This window comes from Colius striatus, chromosome W (genome assembly GCF_028858725.1).
Source record: "Colius striatus isolate bColStr4 chromosome W, bColStr4.1.hap1, whole genome shotgun sequence".
Classification (NCBI taxonomy): domain Eukaryota; kingdom Metazoa; phylum Chordata; class Aves; order Coliiformes; family Coliidae; genus Colius; species Colius striatus.
The window spans coordinates 21,402,448-21,421,102 of NC_084789.1; the positions used below are offsets into that span (position 1 = coordinate 21,402,448).

General features: G+C 50.9%; 2 protein-coding genes across 4 annotated transcripts; one reads left to right on the forward strand and one right to left on the reverse strand.

Moving 5' to 3' along the window:
- Window positions 1–797: 797 nt before the first annotated feature.
- LOC133628397 (PAT complex subunit CCDC47-like) lies at window positions 798–5,092 on the forward strand. Of its 2 annotated transcripts, XM_062016560.1 has the most exons (7): window positions 798–914; window positions 1,424–1,489; window positions 2,198–2,299; window positions 2,740–2,850; window positions 3,256–3,341; window positions 4,543–4,601; window positions 5,061–5,092. In XM_062016560.1, the coding sequence occupies exons 1-7, from the start codon at window positions 897–899 to the stop codon at window positions 5,075–5,077; spliced, it is 459 nt and encodes a 152-aa protein (XP_061872544.1). In that variant the 5' UTR covers window positions 798–896; the 3' UTR covers window positions 5,078–5,092. The 2 variants fall into 2 exon arrangements, with proteins under 2 accessions (XP_061872544.1, XP_061872543.1); XM_062016559.1 differs by lacking the exon at window positions 5,061–5,092 and having other exon boundaries at window positions 4,543–4,735.
- Window positions 5,093–6,104: 1,012 nt separating this feature from the next.
- LOC133628398 (LIM domain-containing protein 2-like) lies at window positions 6,105–17,936 on the reverse strand. 2 transcript variants are annotated; one of them, XM_062016561.1, is made up of 5 exons: window positions 17,683–17,936; window positions 10,550–10,686; window positions 8,250–8,294; window positions 7,549–7,688; window positions 6,106–7,147 (listed from the first exon to the last, which is right to left on the reverse strand). In XM_062016561.1, the coding sequence occupies exons 2-5, from the start codon at window positions 10,589–10,591 to the stop codon at window positions 6,988–6,990; spliced, it is 387 nt and encodes a 128-aa protein (XP_061872545.1). In that variant the 5' UTR covers window positions 10,592–10,686; window positions 17,683–17,936; the 3' UTR covers window positions 6,106–6,987. The 2 variants fall into 2 exon arrangements, with proteins under 2 accessions (XP_061872546.1, XP_061872545.1); XM_062016562.1 differs by lacking the exon at window positions 8,250–8,294 and having other exon boundaries at window positions 6,105–7,147.
- Window positions 17,937–18,655: the final 719 nt, after the last annotated feature.

Sequence of the window (18,655 nt, forward strand, 5' to 3'; positions counted from 1 at the left end):
CTTATTTTCCACTCGAGGAGCAATGTCTTGCCGTAATGCAGCAGCCCAGATGGGTTTACCCTTGTGCTGCCAGTTGGTCTTCTTCCATTGCTGTAGCCACCCCCATAGAGCATTAGCCACCATCCAGGAGTCGGTATAGAGTACTGGCCACTTCTCTCGTTCTGCAATCTTTAGAGCTAGTTGGATGGCTTTCACTTCAGCAAACTGACTGGACTCACCTTCTCCTTCAGTGGCCTCAACAACTCGTCGTGTGGGACTCCACACAGCAGCTTTCCACTTACGATGATTTCCTACCACGCGGCAGGATCCATCAGTAAACAAAGCATAATGCCTCTCATCTTCTGATAGTTCATTATATGGTGGTGCCTCTTGGGCACGAGCTACTTCCTCAGGCAATGCTCCAAAATCTCATCCATGTGTCTTTTCATTAGCTCCAGGGCTGAGGACTCCCCCACCTCCCTGGGCAGCCTGAGATAGGGGCTTACAACCCTCTCGGGGAGAAAAAGTTCTTCAGCTCCGATCTAAACCTCCCCTGGGGCAACTTGAGCCCATTTCCTCTTGTCCTAAAAATGATGGCACTAGTGCCAGCTGTGTGTGCAGACAAATTAGTGTGCCAGTTTCCCAGTGCTGAAATTAGATTATGGTGTTATGTATTATTCAGAAACCATCCCAGTGCTCGCTGAAGTAATCCAGCAACAACTGAGCTCTAAGCCTACTGACAGACTTTGGTGTTCACATTTGTGATGTTTAGATTGCAGTTCTCTGGTTACTGTTGGGTTTTTTTTTCTTCAGGGGATGATGGCACTAATAAAGAAGCTACCAGCACTGGAAAACTAAATCAAGAAAATGAACACGTATATAACTTGTGGTGCTCTGGAAGGGTGTGTTGTGAGGGAATGCTCATCCAGCTAAAGGTAAGGATGAGAGTGTTGGTTGTACCGTTTAACTGTCACCAGCTTTCAGGTTTTGGAGTCTCTTCCATTGTTGTGTGAACAACAAGGAGTCCCACTTCAACTCTTTTGCTGTCAGTCAGATACAGGGTTCTGAATGTGGACAGATGTGTACAGGCCTGTATCCTGCCTACCAAAGTAGGTAAGAGTGAATGCTTACAGAAATGGATTAGGCTGAAGAGCCCAGCTGCCATTTAGAGGGATTTAACGTCAAGAGTTCCAAGGAAGTACAGCAATGACAAATGCAGAGTCATGCACCTGGGATAGAACAACCCTGCACATGGGTTTAGCTCCTAACTTGAGGGAACAAGGACCTGAGAAACTTGCCTAGTGCATAAAGCATTATTCTGTGAAACACTTCTACTTAAAACTGCCCTATTTTTTTCCTTGAGCCCCACTGCTAACCGCCAATGAAGTGCTGTGCTCTGGGTATGTTCATTTCTCTTCTGTGTTTACAAACTTTGTGTTTTTAGTTTCTCAAGAGACAAGACCTACTGAATGTTCTTGCACGCATGATGAGGCCAGCTTCTGACCAAGTGGTATGTAGTCAGCCCTTCAGATTAGCTGTGATATAAACTGCTGCACTCCTTTGCTTCAGCTCTGCTGCTTTTGGCAAAATGCAAACTGCTGATGACTGGAAATTGGTTTTGTCTGTGAGTTTTAAATTGTTTGAGTTGTTTGGTCAACAGTTTATTGTGCTTCAAGACTTAGTGATTGTTCTTCTGTCTGTTTGGTCTGTCTGAACAGAGCCACTTGATGCATATTACATCCTGTAATGTTACTTTTTGCCTTGCTTTTGGAGATGAGAGTAATCTTGAACTGCATAAATGCCAAGAGAGGTTACAAGAGAGAATAGTGTCTGTGTGCACTGTGAATACTCTTTCCCTGTATCTATAATTGTATTTTCTTACATCTAATTAGATGCATGTAAGCAACAGACACTTGCACTGCAAAGGAGTCTTACAACTGCTGTTTTAGTAGCTGTCATTACACTGTAGCATGATACCAGAACACTTTGTACTCAGTATCACTAAAAAGCAACCTTACCTTAAGGCACATTGAGAAGCTTTAAATCAACAACCTTTTATTTTAGCTCTGTATGGCTTTGCTTAGTCTTTATTCTTATGAATCAATGTCAGACAAACATTGAAGTCACAGAGGATACAGTTGTCTGTTTGGCCAGTAGTCTGAAGGCAGAGTATACATTATCTAGCTCTGATCCAGGCTAATAACATTTTGTCCCACAGCAAATAAAAGTAACAATGAACGATGAAGATATGGACACCTACGTGTTTGCTGTTGGAACAAGAAAAGCACTGGTGCGACTTCAGAAAGAGATGCAGGACCTGGTATGTTCATGTTGGGAAGTAAACTTAACTAGTGATATGTGATGTGAAAAGCTTGGGTCTAAGTCATCTGCTTTGACATGATCTGAAATGAAAACTTTACATGTGTTCACACTCTGCAGCTTGCAAAGAATCTGGTGATAACAAGCAGTGGTTTGCAAATATTTTCCCTCTCAACTTCTCTCAAGCAACAGCGCTAAAGTGTGGTCAGTAGGAGGCCAGTTGGGTTTTGTTCTGTTCCTGTTAAGTGGAAGCAAAAAGCTTTCCTCCAACTTTGAGCATACCAACATGGATGTATTAGAATTGTTTTCTCTTTTCCCTTAAAATCCTGACTACTGAAGGGAAATACTAACTTGGAAACTATTGATACTGGAACAGGTCAGTCTGATAAGCTACTTAAAAGCTTGTGTTTTGTTCTTATTTCTTTGTTCTCTTTGAAACAGAGTGAGTTCTGCAGTGATAAACCTAAGTCTGGTGCAAAATATGGGCTTCCAGATTCGCTGGCTATCTTGTCAGAGATGGGAGAGGTCACAGAGGGAATGATAGACGCTAAGGTAATCTTGAATGAGTTAGTACAAGTCTTCCTTGGTAAACCTTGCCACTTACAGCCTATGCAAAAAGTCTCTCCTGTTGGGATGTTTACAGGAGATGAAAAGGGGCCCTAGTGAGATCCAAAGAAGTCAAGACCCTAAGGAAGTTTAAGGGTTGGAAGAAGGGTGTAATTCTTCCATCTTTATTCCTTTGACATAACAGCTGTTTAGTCTAACACGAACTGCAGTCTTCTAACTGCTTTTCAAAGCCTGGAAGTTAGTTCCGACAGCCTGTTTAGAGGAGGGTAATGATGGTGTGTGTCTGCAGGGCTTCAAAGTTGACATGTTATCAAACCTGTATGGAGTGTGGGGAGGCTGCAGATGGATTGATGTTGGGGAGGGGGAACTTAACTCCAGTTTCTGCTTTAGATGATCCATTTCCTCACGCACTACGCTGACAAGATTGAGTCCGTCCAATTCTCGGACCAGTTCTCCGGTCCAAAACTTATGCAAGAGTAAGTATAAAGTTAAGTCTCTCCTCCCAGTAGCTACTGGAACACTAAGCAAAAGAGAGGCTGGCAAAACTGTTTGCAGCGTGGATCTTGCTGGAATGCACACAAAGATAAATTGGGAGCAAAGGTGAAACAGGTGAATAAATAGACTCCAAATACTTCCAAATGCTGTGTTAGTTCAGAAGATCAAGGTGCTGTATTGCCCTTAATATTTATTTTGAGTGTGCTGGTTCCACTGTAGTTTGAGCAGCTATAAATTTAGATAACCCCTGGCAGCTACAGTGTACACAGCAGCATGGAAAATACCTGAGTAAGCCCACTGAAGGTACACAGCATGGGAAGAGTTTAAGGGCCAAGAAACAACCCTGCAGGAGGAGAACACATTAACTTGGATGCTCTTGAGTGCATTGAGAACTACATTTAAGTCAGGTCTGCAGTGGAAGAAACAAACATTGGCCCTTCTCTAGCTGATCTGGCTTAAATGTTCTGCTGTTGAATCCATCTCTTGGGTACTCCAGGTTGATTCTCAGCTGTGCTGGAGAAATAGATGCAGTATATCTGCTGTATCTCTAAGCCTCCTAATCGTGAGGTGCTTTCAGCTGCTGCATCAAAATTGCCAAGTGATGGGTGATTTAGGTTTTTTGCAAGGGTGTGTTATGCTCACAGGCATATAAATAAATGATCTGTATCCAAACTTGAAACTGTCCTCCAGAAAAAGGAACATACTTTTGATTTAATGATACAACAGCAGTTTAGGTACCTTGTACTGAAGTGGCTTTGGAGGATGTGGGAAATGCAGGTCTGGCTTTCTACATTAGAATACTCTGATGTTTGGGGCAGTGAAGACTTGAATTCTTGGGGTTTTTTCCTGCTATTTATAGACGATCTGGAGTAATGTAAACAACAGGGTATATGTAAACCAGAATGTCAGTGGGACTCGGGTGCCAGAGCTCAGCTGACCTCTGCTGAGATGAGATGATGCTTTTTTACATTAATGCCTTTTCACTGCATGCTTTTGAGTCAAACACTTCAGGAATCTGAGTAGAGACTTAAATATGGGGGTTACAGCCAGGCTTTTCATCTTTTTTTCTTCAAGTAGTCCACAAGTGTCTCTCTTGACAAGGTTTCCTCTAACAATGTGAGGTATTTTGTATGCTTGTATTTTTCTTCCCTCATTCCAGCCCCTTTTTTTCTTTCCCACCAGGGAAGGTCAGCTTACAAAACTGCCTGAGACTAAAAAGACACTTTTGTTTACATTTAATGGTAAGAGAACTGGTGTGCAGGGATGTCTGTGTATCTGGGGGAGAGAGTCATGCATTATATGTCACATGCTCAAGTTCTGTCACCTATGGAAGATAGAAGGAGGAGGTAGGGAACAGTGAGTGATCATTGTTCTTCCTCACTTTAACAGGCCAACATTTTAAAGCTGGGGTTTTTTTCTCCCTCCCTTTACCCCCCTAAAATCATCTGGTCTTAGTTCAGAATGCTTTGTATTCTGCCTGTGCTGAGCAGGAAAGAGCAGCAGCAGCCTGCTGAGGGGAGGGAAACTGGCAGCAAGAAACAGGAAGCAAACCCAGGAGTCTGCTTTCAGTTTCTAAGCCAATCTTAGGAAGGAAGAGGCCCTAACCCCATGAAAAAAAGCATCACGAGACCTTCACCACAGAGCAGCTCTTGAGGGTTTGTTTTGTGATGTAAATCTTCTTGCTTTTGTGTTGTTGTGAGGAGGAGGCACCACTTAAAGCACCTGGTAAAGGTTGAAACTCCCTTGGAGCCTTGGCAGGGTCTCTGTTGGTCTGCAGAGTCTCAGGCAATCCCCTGAAGAGCTGACAGGCCTGCTCTTGAAACATAAAGCCCTAAACTTTAACAAGGAGAAATAACTTGTCAAAGAAAAGGGACATCAAGCTCCTGGGGTCACCCACACACATCATTCCTGAGATCAGGTGTGACTGCAGCCAACTTCAGCAGCAAAGGAGAGCTGTGGAGATGCTCCCCTAATAATGCAAAACAGCCTCATCTGCTTGCCTTGATCCAAACTAGACCTTGGATTGCACCAGTCAGCCCAGCTCTGATGCCCATCCTGGTTGTTGGGCATTGGGCCAGCATCTGCTTTCCTTCATTGGTATGGGAGGGGGAAGCCATTAAGCCCCAAGATGTACCAGCAAAGGACTAATGAATTCACAGAATGGTGAATTCCCTTTGAGGGTGGTCTGGGAAATCTGTGGAAGCTGCTCTGTGGTTACATCTGGGGTGTGGAGCTCACAGGGTGAAATGCTGCTGTGCAACTGGCAATCCTGAGCTCAGGCCTCAATGGACCCATCCTACACACAGGTACCCAGCAATGCTTCCTTGATCCTGCATAAGGAAAGGCTCTTTCCACAGCAACTGGGCAGTAAGAATCAGAGAATGATTTCAATTGCAAAAGCCCTTGAAGCTCCTGGAGTCCCAGCCCAGCACTAACCCCTGGCCCTCAGCACCTCAGCTCCACAGCTTTGGGATCCCTCCAGGGCTGGGCACTCCCCCAGCTCCCTGGGCAGCCTGGCACAGGGGCTGACAACCCTCTCAGGGAAACGGTTCTGCCTCAGCTCCAACCTCAACCTCCCCTGGGGCAACTCCAGCCCCTTTCCTCTGGTCCTGTCGCTTGTGACTCGGGAGCAAAGATGGCCGCCTCTCCTCCCCTCAGCCTCCTGTCAGGGAGCTGCAGAGAGTGCTCCTGTCTCCCCTCAGTCTCTTCTCCAGGCTGAACACCCCCTCCCCAGCACCCTTGTGCTCCAGCCCCTTCCCTGGCTCTGGCCACTCTCCAGCCCCTCAGTGTCCCTCTGGCAGCGAGTGAGGGGCCCAGCACTGAACACAGCCCTGGAGCTGCAGCCTCCCCAGGGCCCAGCGCAGGGGAACAGTCCCTGCCCTGCTCCTGCTGCCACACTAGTGCTGATCCAAGCCAGGATACCACTGGCCTTCTTGCCCACCTGGGCACACTGCTGGCTCATGTTCAGGTGGTTGTTGATCAACACCCCCAGGTCCTTTGCCACCAGGCAGCTTTCCAGCCCCTCTGCCCCAGCCTGGAGCTGTCTGGGCTTGGGGATGCCCAAGGGCAGGCCCCAGCCCTTGCCCTTGTTCAACCTCATCCCATTACCCCCATCCCATGGCTCCAGCATGGCCGGGTCCCTCTGCAAAGCTTTCCTGCCCTCAAGTAGAGGCAGACCTGTGCACTATTCCACTTCCCCAGGACCTTGGGAGAATATAAGACAAGACAGGGAAGGCTCCACAACCTTGTATTACAAAAATAAAAGAGCGTGTGGCATGGTGCTGAAGCTGCTGTGCCCGGCTCCAGCACAGAACGTACCAATCAAAGGCAAATATCAAAAAGACAAGACACTGTTAAACAGTCACAGGGCAAGATCCTTAAGGCTGAACAATGCCAACTGAGCTGATGTAGACCAAGGACACACCAGGATTGGTGTGGTGGGAGCTGGCAGCTCTGCTGAAACTTCTAGGCCCCAGATCATCTTTTCCATAATTGGCAGGCCTGAAACTGCCCCCCAGGCTCAAGCTCAGCCTTTGCTTTACATCAGCTCAGTTAGGCCCCGGCTCAGCACTGCTTCATCCCATCTCTGCTGAGCTCCAGGGAGGTAGGTAGGGTGCTTGGCCTCGCTCACGCCGTCTTGGTCCCGCTCTCCACCTCCTTGTGCACCCACAGCTCCTTGTGCTGCTTGCGCCCGAAGCCCTCATCGTAGTTGCCTTTACTCTTGAAGAGCTGCTGGAAGTGGGGCTTGCAGTAGAATTCCCCATGGAGAGCTGCATAGGTGCCCAGGCTAGGGAAGGAGGCAGGGTTAGCTGGGCACAAGGATATGGGCTGCATGGTTCAGGGGAGTGGAAGACTCAAAGGGCATCAGGATAGGAGGAAGGAGAAGGGAACGTGCAGGTAGGGAGTGTGAGAAAGGCCTGAGAGCTTGCTCCAGACAGCTCAGGCATTAATGGTAAAAAGGGAGGGGGTCCTGCAGGGCTCTGCATCATCTAGGAGGAAGCTCTGCCTCAGCTCCACATTGGGGCTGCTCTCAAGGGCAAAAACCTTTCCTCCATCATACCAGAGGGGATTTAGTTGACACTCAGGACCAGGCTGAATGGGTTGTGGGGGTGGTTTCTTTAGCTGCCCAAGGAGCTTTCCCTCCCCAGGGTGGGCAGAACCACAGTGCCATCCCCTTTTCCTCCTCACCTGAGCTTGGTGTGGCAGTGCTTGCAGCAGAAGCAGGTGTTGTGGAAGACAAACTTATCTGCCACCAGCCGCTCCATGGGGTAGACGGTTTTCTGGCAGGCGGTGCACAACTCCTTCACTTGTGCCTTCAGGCTGAAGGACTGGACAAAGGGGAAGTCAAAAAAAGGGGAGAGAGAGGATGAGGAAGAGGTTTGGGAGATGCTGTGCCTGGTTCCCAGCTGGAGCAGTGGTTGGCATGAAGCAGTTCAGTCTCCTCATGCCACTCCACTGCTGCTGGGTTACACTGGTGCTTGGGCCTTTGGGTTTCAGTCCTTTCCCCTCACTGTGAACCAGCAGGATGTTGCTGGGCTTATTTAGCCTCAAGGAGGCTGAGGGGAGACATGATCACCCTCTGCAACTCCCTGACAGGAGGTTGGAGTGAGGTGGGGGTCTGTCTCTGCTTCCAAGTGACAGGACAAGAGGAAGCAGCCTCAAGTTGCCCCAGGGGAGGTTGAGATCAGAGCTGAGGAAGAGTTGTCAGCCCCTGTTCCAGGCTGCCCAGGGAGCTGGGGGAGGGCCCATCCCTGGAAGGATCCCAAAGACACGGGGCTGAGGTGCTGAGGGCCATGGGGTAGTGACGAGCTTGGCAAGAGGTTGGACTCGAAGGTCTTTCCCAACCAAAATGCTTCTGTGATTCTATGCTGAGGTAACAGAGCAGATACCTTGGAGCGCTGCACGGTGCTGCCTCCTGAGCTGTTCTTTCCCTCCTAAGAAGGGAAAGAGAAAAGAAACACAAATGAAGAGCCTGGAGTGACAAACCTGGCACTGAATTGTGCTTAAAGGAGGAGCACAGGAGGATCAGTACCAGCAGCTGAGCTGCAAGGACACACAGGGGGCACGCAGGGTGTGAACTGGGCACATGGGGGGAGAGCAGCCAGCTCCCATCCAGCACTGCTCACTCAGGCCTCTGCCTTGGACTTTGTTTCTTCCACAGCCAGGGCATAGCTGAGCTCTTTTTGTGGTGGTATCAAGCACAGATGTCACAGCAGGGACTTTGCAGAGCACAACATCTTAGGGAAGAACTTTTTCTCCCCGAGAGGGTTGTCAGCCCCTGTGCCAGGCTGCCCAAGGAGGTGGGGAAGTCTCCAGCCCTGGAGAGATTGAAAAGACACATGGATGTGATGCTGAGGGCTTAGTGATGGGCTTGGCACTGTGAGGGGAGGAGTTGAACTTGATCTTAAAGGTCTTTTCCAACCCTGGAGTCACAGCTCTCCCCATCTGTGGGTATCCTTGGCTACCCAGTACAGCCACCATGTGTCTGGGGACCCCCATCAGTATTACCCCTCAGGAAGAACAGCAGAGGATCCCTCCCTGTGTCCCTGAAGCTGCCCATCCCTGGGGGCAGTTTGGGCCTGGGGTGGGCAGAGATGTGAGGGAACTCCACTCCTTCACTGCCACATCCTCCCCAGCTGTCTTAGCAGCTCTGCTTCATCCTCCTTCAAGCCAACATTTACCCCACAGAGCTGGAGAGTGGTAATGCTGCCAGCCTGCAGGCAGAGAGAAGCTGGTAGACAGGCAGTTCCTGGGGTGCTCCTGGTTCTCACAAAGCCTGTGCTGCTGTTTCCCAACCCCCCCCCTCAGTGGATGTTTTGTTTCTGAGTTCCTCTGTGACACTGCACAGGAAACTCCTGGGCTGGAAGCCACAGCAAAGAGCCTCCTCTAGCCCCTTTGAGCTCTATTGTGAGGATGTGGAGGGCACGAGGGGCACTGACAGAGCTGAGGACGTGCTCCATGGCACCTGCAGCTTGGTGAGGGCTGATGGTACTGATGCAAGGCAAGAGAGATATGAAGACTGAGGCCCTGTCCCTCTGCCCTCAGGATTTCAGAGTAAGCTCTCAGTGGTCCCATCTGCAGCTGCAACAGCTCATCTCCTCCCAAATCCCCTCCCACTCCTCCCCCACAGTCCTGTACCCTCATCAAGCTGCTTCAAACAGCCAGGATCAAAAGGGGCAAACACACTTTTAACAAGGTGGACCAGCCAGAACTGCTTCCCAACAGCCTGTCTCTCCCCTCTCTGCTCTTTGCTCTTTTCTGTGTGACCCCAGAACATCACCCCACCAACCTCTTCACCCTTCCTCTTGGTTCTGCTTGGCTAGCACTGTCCTTTCTCTCTGTCCCCAGGCTGATCATCCATCTCCAGGCTGATCTTCCACCCTCCCCCCCCTTTTCCTCCCCCATAGTATCTTTGTATCTTTGGAAACAGCTTGTCTGAGCAAAGCACAGGAAACTCTCACTTTGCTGAGCTGCTGCCTCTTTCCAGACATTTCCCAGCTGCTCTCATTGACTGAAGGGGCAGGGACGTGATTTTTTTTCCTCTCCCACAAAGCTGGAAGAGGAAGCCAAAGTCAACAGAGGGACACAGGCAGCGAGACTCGGGGCTGTGTAAAACCAGTCGTGTCCCTCAGCTCTGGTAAAACAATCACAGGTGCTCTCCTGGGGTTTAGGATTTCATAGGCTTGGGTTTAGGCTCAGTTTTAGGCTCAGCTGAGCCAGAGCTGCCTCTTTGGAACTGGAACACATCCTTTCCCAAGGCTCCAGGCAAGCTGCTTTCTGGCTCTCATCAGCCTCACTATCTAGTTCATATCTGAGATCTCCCTTGAGGGGAAGGACCATATCCTGTCCCAGCAGGAGATGTTCTTGAGCCTTTTTGTTTTACCATCTCCCTCCAATCCTAAGCAGCTCAGATGCTCTCAATCGTCATCCCAGAAAGCCATGGAAACACAAACACAGAAAGGCCAGAGGAGAATAGGTGAGGAGCTCTGAGCCCCCTCAGCTGACCTGGCAACTGGTGCTCAGCAAACAGCACCTTCTGCTGGAACATTTGCTCGCTTGAGCAGCACTGCCTGTGCCTTTCATCACCCTACAAATGTCAAGCTCAGAAAACAGCTTCTGGACACACAACCCTCCATCCCTCAAGAGCCAAAAGCCAGGGGGGAAAGTCCTCACGGGGGACGCTACGTACGTGAGTTGAAGCTGGGCTGGCAGCTCCCGTGGCCTGGAACATGGTTCCTTCCCCTCCTCTGTCTATTTAATCCTGAGCTTGAAGTTGGTGGGCTGCTGTTCCTCGAGGAGGTGGCTCAGACAGAGCTCTTGCAACACCTGGAAAGGAAATGTCGTGGCTGGTTTCATCACCTCAAAGCCAGCTGTGTGACAGCAGCACCCTCAAGGCTCCTTCCGTGGGGATTTCTTGAGGGTTCCAAGAGATTTAGGCAACAGCAAACCTGGTCTGGCAGCCAGGAGATGCAGGTCTGGGGTACTGCTCAGTTTTAGGAAGCTGGCACGTGATCTCTGGGACACTGCCTCAAGAGTTCTAGTCAAGATAATGGGCTAGAATGGGAGAGGGCTGCTGGAAACACAAGCAGAAGGTGGGGTGAGGGCTTCTGCTCCAAACCCACTCGTGGAAAGCAATTACCAAGCTGTGAGCAGCAAGGCTACAACTCCCATGTCCTGTCAAACCAGCACCCAGTGTTTAACCAACATCACCACTAAAGGCCTGGTGCTGCTGAAGGAAAACCTGGTCATTTTAGTCTCATTTTAGCCCAGAGAAGCTTTTCTGAACAGCTCAGATCCCAGCTCAACAGAGCAAGTGCTGGGGATTTCTGTCTTCTCTGGGGAGCCCACGATGCCTTTAGGCTGAGCCTCATCAGCTGTGACTTCTGTGACCTGGGCTGAGTGAACAGGAGGATGAGTTTGACAAGTCTCAGACCAGTTAGAATGCAGCACAGGAGAAAAACTACCTCACTAGTGTTGCAAACCATCCATTTGGGTTAAAAACAATGAGCTGGAAAGGCACTGACAGAGCTTCAGGGGGGTTTTCCCCTGTGCTCTTCACCTTCAAAACAGCCTTAAAAGATCAGGCTTGGTCAGGGCTGTTTTGCATATGCAAAGCAGAGATGTGGGGCTGAGCAAATGATGCTGAGGGAGGAGCAGAGCAGGGGTTCAAAAATCCCCTTCTTGCTGCTCAAGGCCTGGGGTAGACTCTGAGAAGGCCCCAGGGTAGATGTGGTGGGGTGGAAAGCTTGGGGTGGGGGATATCCCCACATTGCCAAGCTCACAGAGCCATTTGCACCAGGGTTTTGGGTGGTTTTTAGATGCCTATAAAGTCTCAACACTCTGCAGTTGCCACCAAGCTCATGTAGTACCCAGCAAAGAACCCAAAATGAGCCAGGGCTTGCTTTCTAGACTCGAGAGGCCTTTGCCACAGGGTCTTGAGCAGTGGTGGCTGAGCTGAGCTGGCTCTCCCCAGCTCCTGGGAGCTGCACAACCCTTGTGACAAACATTTCTAGGCCCCTTCTGAGTTTTACCCCCATCATTACCTGTCTCCCCTGCGGTTTGGGTGTTATTTCCTGCTCACAGTACTCAGGGAACAGGGCAAAGCCTGAACTCGCAGCCTTTCTCTGCTTCTCCCCCACCTCTTCCCACTCGTATCTCTGGGGTCTGGGAGGTTCCTGCAGCCCGAGGGGAACCTGAGGCACCCAGAGAGCTTGGTGGCCTTACCCCCAGTAAATGCAGAGGCACAACCCTCCCCCTTCTCCCCCTGCTTCTCACCTTCTCCCCTGCCTTTACCGCAAGCATTTCTCCACCCCCAGCTCCCCTTCATCCCTCACAGCTCCTCTTCCTCCCCTCCCTCCCGCTCCAAGCACCTCAAACCCTGTTCCCTTCAATGCCATCCCACTTTTGCAGCCCCCTCCTCCAGCTTTCCTTCTTCTGCCTCCATCTCTCTGCCCTCACCTTGCTCCCAACCTTCATTTCAAACCAGAGGGGCCCCTCTTGTACTCAAGTTGCTAAATGTTCCTTCCTGCCCAAGGACAGGAGGCCAAGGGGAGAAATCTCAAAGGGGAAGGGTGTGCTGAAAGTGATAAGGGAAACAGAACAAGACACAAACCACAGCAAGGGTTCTAAGAGGCTCTGAGCTGCTCTTCTTGAGGAGGTTTTAGGCTGCAGAGGATGGGGTTTAGGCACAAAGGCAGGCAGCACAAGCTTCCACGAGCAGAGGAACCCAGCACAAACAGTATGCGGGTCCCTGATGATTGTCTGAGGAGGGCAGAGGACATCTGGGACGAAGCAAAGCCAAGTCTCCCATGGCAGAGGTTGGCACTGGGCCTGTTAGATGGGATTTCTCCAAACCTGTGTTCTGGGACTGGCCTCTTCAGCAATGTCAGGTTATCTGGCTCAGGACAAGCTGAGAAACCCCTTGCTTTACAGTTTGATTCTTCCTGGCTCTCCTGGGAGCATCTGATGGGTTTGTGTGGACCAAAGAAAGGCCCCAAAACTTCCACCAAAGTCTTGTGCTGTGTACCCAAGGAGACAGAGCAGCTTCTGCTGGCAGCAGTGATGGCCAGAGCATGACAGACATGAAAGGAAGGTGGGTCTTGTGCTCCAGAGCTAGTTCCACCTGCCCCATGCCTCACCAGCTCAGGGAGGGCTTTTTGGGGTGACCTCAGCAAGCTGGGGATTGACTCAGGCCTTTGGGGTTGAAGCTCATCTGGTATCTGCAAGGGGACATGTGCCTGCAGGATTGGTACTGGGGGCTTTTAGCACTGCCCAGGGATGTTTTGGGTGAGGAGGGCAACATTCCCTCTGCTCAGTGGCAGAGCCTTTGCCTACAGCAGCCTCTTCTGTCCCCTCTCCCCTTCCCGCCTGACCCTTAGGGCACATGTAAGGAGTCAGAAACATCTGAGGTGGCCCCTCAAGGAAATTCCCTGATCCCTCCTGACTGTGACCCACCTCCAAAAGCAGTCAGGCCAGGTGTGGGGAGCCTTCCTCACTCCCCTTCTGTAGGGGGGTGTCTGGGCTGCTCCCAGGAGCCCCCCCCCCAGCCTCTCCCAAAGCCACTGAGTTTCCTGGACAGGAAAGCAACATGACTGCAGAGGGCCAGAGGCCCCTTTCTACCATATGGTTCCCGTTAGCAGCTCTGGGAAGTGTCTGTTTACTGCTGGGATCACTGTTACCATTGCAAGAGGCTTTTCCCCAAGGCAAAGCACGGTGTGGGGGAGCCAGGCCCCTTTCCTCTTCCATCCTGGGAGGATGCTGATTGTCCCCAGCAGCACAGGGAGGCAGGGGCAGGAGCTCAGCACCTCAGGGAAGCTTCTCAAGCCTCTCCTCCAGGGAAATGGGGAGCTAAAGCCATTGCTGTTGGGGCTGAGGGCCCCAAAATTGTGTGCAGGATTGGTGCAGCCCCTATGGGACAGGCACTGATGCTCCAGCTCAGCAGGGCTATATGGGGAGGAGGTGAAGAGGAGCTGGAAGAGCCTGATCCTGGGAATCACCCCAGGCTTACTGCTCCGTTTCTCCAGCCTCAGGGCCTCACAGCCAATCTACACCATGGCACAGGGTCTGTGTCAAAAGGGACAGGGCCAGAGCTGGCCACAGCACTGCCAGGTAAGAGGGCACAGCATCCCCAATCCTGCTTCAGCTTCTCAAGGGTAGAAAGACACAGCAAGATGCAGTTTGGGTGGTCATAGCTCTAGCTTTAGCCAGAGCCCTTCAGCTACTTAGACCTTAATTCAGCTTCAGATCTTGGTTCCTTGTGTGGCATAAAGCCAAGCACTTGACCTCCCCAGTATCTGAGACCCAGGGCAAGTCCCTGCTGGTTTGACACAGGGTAGAGGAGACCCAGGAGGAGCAGCCAAATCAATTCTGTAGAAACCATCACCCTTCTTCATCATGTTTCTGAGGTGCAGCCCTGTCTCTGCCCACCTTCTGTACTACCTTCCAGCCTCCTGCCCCACTGATCTGCTTTCCAGCCATGTTCTGCCTCTTGAAAGGCTGCCAGTGGGCAGGAAATGTGCAGCCCAAATGCTGAGGGATGCTGACAAGGAATAGTTGTGGGGAAGGAACAGGGCTGCCTTTGTCAGGGCAACAATGCAGGACCCACACAAGCAAGGAGGGAGCCTGAGGGAAACCCCTGCTCACTACTCTCCCACCTTCATCTCTGCCTCCCCTGAGGAGGAGGTGCATGGCCCTGGAAGGATCAGGGTCAAGGAGAACCAGGCTTCTCCTCAGCCTTTGTCTCTCAGCACAGAAGCAGAAGGGCCAGGAGGATGCTCCTGGGACTCATCCCTTTTCCAGAGGCAGAAACTGAAGCAGGGAGCTGCCCATTGCTGGGCCTGTGGCCATGTTTAATGGCATCCATTAAAACTCCTGGTCTGCAGGTAGTCTCTGCTCCCTGGCATCTCCTGACAGAGCAGAGAAATACAGAAGCAAGCCTGCTGGGAGGATGAGGACAAGAGGCAAAGAGCAGCTCATGCTCCTTCTCTCCCCTTTACAAGCTTTCCAGAGTCTCTTTAACCATGCTCTGCTTGGAAACCTCCCCATCTGTTTTCCTACACCAATGTACAGCCACTTCCCATCACACTGCCATGATGCTCCCAGTTCTTCTCCCAACAGAAGACTTGCCTCTCACATCCCTCAGCAGTTAGGGTGGCTTTTTTTTTTTTAAGCAGAAGCCAATTCCTTTTTGATCTCTTCCCCATCAGCTGGGTTCTATTTCTACAGGAGGTGAGCCAGCCTGGCTGCTCCCCGCTGAAGGAGAGCTCAGACCTTTGTGTTGTGGTACAAACACTTCTCTGCTACCTCTGGACACCTCTGGCCAGATGTGTTCTTCCTCTGTCATCCTAGATACTCCTTCAATGCCTTCCACTAGCTGAGGTCCTTCAGGCTACAGCAGCTTCACTTTGCAGCTGCTTGCTCTGCCCCAACTCCTACTTCAGCCATTTCTAAGCCTTCAGTTCTCATCCTCCTCTTTGCTGAGCTGGTTTTTCCTTACCACAGGTAGATCTCCTGACTTCTAAAGGGGCTTGTTAATAAGCTCAGACCCCAGATCTCTCCTTTTGGAAGGATCCAAGTGTTCTCCTTCCATTTTGGCTCTCTCTTCCCCATCTCCAACTAAAATAATGACCTCCTTGGGGGGACTGTGTCAAGTGCTTTCCTTAAACCCAGACTCATGAGGCTCTGTTGTCAGTTATAGCCAAGGAAGATGCTTCTTGACCTGTGTTTAAAAACCACCCTGTGTTTTATTCTGCTCCCCTAACACCATATATTTGATTACTCCCCTAAAACCTATTGTAGAAACTCACCTTTTCTTGTACCCCAATGAAGTGGAGCTGTCATGGCCTCTAAGCTCCTCTTTCCTCAAGCACCACCTCTAAAGGTTATGCTGGTTAATCTCTTGTGAACTATCACCTAGAAAACCTCAGGCATGTTTTATGTGGGTTAACCCTCCTGAGAGCTTCTGCTGTCCCACCATCTGCAAACACAGCCAGAACAGGAGTGAGTCCTGTTCCAGGTCCCCCTAAAAAACACAAGCACAACCACTTTCCATAGGCCTTGTCTCCAACGCCACCCCTGCAAGAGCTGCTGGGTTCTGTTTGCTGGCCAAACACAGCAAGGAAAGCCACCAAAACCACATTCCTAGGTTAAATCTCTCAAAAGATCATTGGTCTGGAGCTGCATTTCACCTCCACCTTCCCTTTTAAGATCCAAGATGCCACCCAGTATAGCATCTGATGCTCTTTGGAGAAGCAAACCCTGGAGAGGCACATCAGAGGGTGCTCTGGTGACCCAAAAAGAGGCCAGGAACCCTGGTTTTGAGCTGTATGAAAAGCCCAAAGAGGTTGATTCTAACAGATCTTAAGTGGGAATTTGCTTCTTGCAGGGCTCCCACTGAAAAAGGGACTGAGCTGGAGTCATTTCAGCCTGAGCTTGATCAGTTGCCCTGCAATTAGTTTGCAGTTTATGGTAATAATGCTGCAGATGTGCTACTCCTGGCCTTAAATAAACAACAGCTCAGCTGGGGCACCAGATATCTTCCCTGCAAGAGCCTCACATGAGGTCTTTAGTGGACAAAGCCCAGTTTCCAAGGCATGATCCAGGCTGTTGAATTAACAAGTTCTTTCCCAACTGATACCCCACCAAAGAAACAGCAGACAATGGCTCAAAACCACGACCTCTGACGTATTTGAGCTGGTCTCAAGTGATCCAAGGGGATTAGACAGATCAGACTGACTCAAAACATGGTAGTTACAGCACTAGACTGAGACTCAGGAGACTCGGCCTTGTTTCTCACTTAGTTTCAAAGTGATAGTGGACAAACAACTTCATTTTATTTCCTGTTCCCTTTTCAACCCCTCCCTGATGCAAACAGAGCTACTGTCTTTTGTGAAGCCTTGGGAGATCCCTGGCTGTTCAGAGTTATGTCAGAGCTCAGGGTATTTGTGTTGTTATTAAATCTCCCAACCATGTAACAGCCTCCCAAGAGAAATGATGAAAGACCTGTGGCTGGAAAGGCTTCAAACCACGTTGGTTGAGGTGGCAAGAGACACACCAGGGAGAATTAGGAGGCATTAAGGAAGAGGGATGAGGATGTAACAGGTTTTCTTCCATTTCTGCTCTTTCTGATCAGCTTAATAAAATGGATCTGGCATCTGCTGCATCACACAACAAAGAAGGATTTGCAGCCTAAAATGAGGAGTGGGAGCCCTGAAACACTGCACCCCAAGATGCTCACTGCAGGGGATTCAGCACACACAGGCCTCTGCTCCTGGGTGGGTGATGGGTGCAAGCCCCTCATTGCACACACCTCCCTCAGATCAAGGGGTGCTCACCCCCTCCCCTCAGCAGCATCATTCCCCAACACGTCCTGGAGCTCAGGCAGCATCTCCTCCCCCTCACCTGACCTCAGCCAGGCCACCCAGGGCTGAGAACAGACTCCCTCACATCCCCCCCCCCCCCCCCCCCGAAGCTGCTTCCAGGGACCCCCTCGGCTGAACCTCCCCCCAAAGCAATAAAGTTCAGGGCACATCTGGGTGGGATCTCATCCCGGGGGTCTGGGGGGGGGGATGGATGAACCCCCATCTGCCCGTGTTCTCCTTATCTTTGCATTCCTCCCGCCTCTCCATCCCTTTCTGCTCCTGTGTCTCCCTCCTCACCGCTCCATCTCGCTTTCTCCCCCCTCCCACCACCGCGATGGGCACCAGCACTGGGATGGATGAATCCCCCACCCCCTTTTCATCCCCTTTTCCCCACATCTCAGGGACCGTCATTGTTCTTCCCCAGCCCTCAGCGCCCTTGTTCTCCCCGAGCCAAGGCTCTCACCATATGCTCCGTCCGTCTGGCTGTCCCGTCCCCTTTTCCACCCCCCAACAGCGGGAGTCTCGTCGTTGCCTTTTCTCCCCTCTGCCCAAGCCGAAGCTGAAGGAGCCGAAGCCGTTTCCTGCGAGCTCTCCCCTCCCCGGGTCCCTTCGCAAACCCTTTTATCGCCGGGCTGCCGCCGTGATTGGTTCTTCGCTTCTTACCGTCTTCTCAGCCGCTTGTTCCTTTGTGTTGAAGCCAACCTCTAACCCCCAAACCTTCCCCAGCCCCTCTCTTCGCCCGTTTCCCTCTCCCCAGCTGCCTCCCCCAGCCTCCCCCGACACCCAGAACTTTGCCTTTCTCTTCCCCTCCCCGCCGGCAGCATCCACATCATCTTCCTCCCCACCTCCTCCCGCTTTTGCCCAACCTCTCCCCTTTATGTGCAGAGTTTCCTGCAAGGATTCATCCTCTCCAGGGACTGCAAAAGCTAAACTCATCCCCTCCTAAATTATTTGCAGAGGAAGGATCTCATCAGGCAGCAGCAGCAGGAAAGGAGGATCCTCAGTTCCTCCAATCCCTCAGCTCCCCCATTCCATGGGGACAAAACTGAGCTGGGATGGGTTCAGAAAGGCAGATTTCATTCCAAAGAGTGTTGGTTGCTGGAGAAATGCCTGGGTAGGGTCTTGTGGGGTGAGGAAAATTGAACAACAAAGGTAGCTTCCCTCCTTTGGGGTTTGGGAGTAGGAGGTTGAAGGTTTGGAGGGCTGGGATTTGCCCAGGAACAGGACAAAATGTGAGGAATAATGAGGTGAAATGTTACTAGCTAAAACCTGAAGGGAACTCAGAGGTGGTTTGAGACCAGTCAAAGGAGTTGAAATGGCTGTGAGCTGGCAGAAAGGACCCTGTGGCTTTGAGGACTTTGCCTTAACCTCACAAACCTCTCCAATGGCAAAGAATGCAATGGAGTGAGGAGAAGAGCTTTGATAATGACAATGAA

Bases quoted from the DNA above. Each gene is read 5' to 3' on its own strand.
- LOC133628398 (XM_062016561.1), bottom strand. From the start codon at position 10,591: ATGTTCCAGGCCACGGGAGCTGCCAGCCCAGCTTCAACTCAC. The intron at 8,295-10,549 runs GTACGTAGCGTC...TTCCCTTCTTAG, and splicing joins CCAGCCCAGCTTCAACTCAC to GAGGGAAAGAACAGCTCAGG. The intron at 7,148-7,548 runs GTGAGGAGGAAA...CTCCTTCCCTAG, and splicing joins CACTGCCACACCAAGCTCAG to CCTGGGCACCTATGCAGCTC.
- LOC133628397 (XM_062016559.1), top strand. The intron at 2,851-3,255 runs GTAATCTTGAAT...TTTCTGCTTTAG, and splicing joins AGGGAATGATAGACGCTAAG to ATGATCCATTTCCTCACGCA. The intron at 3,342-4,542 runs GTAAGTATAAAG...CTTTCCCACCAG, and splicing joins GGTCCAAAACTTATGCAAGA to GGAAGGTCAGCTTACAAAAC.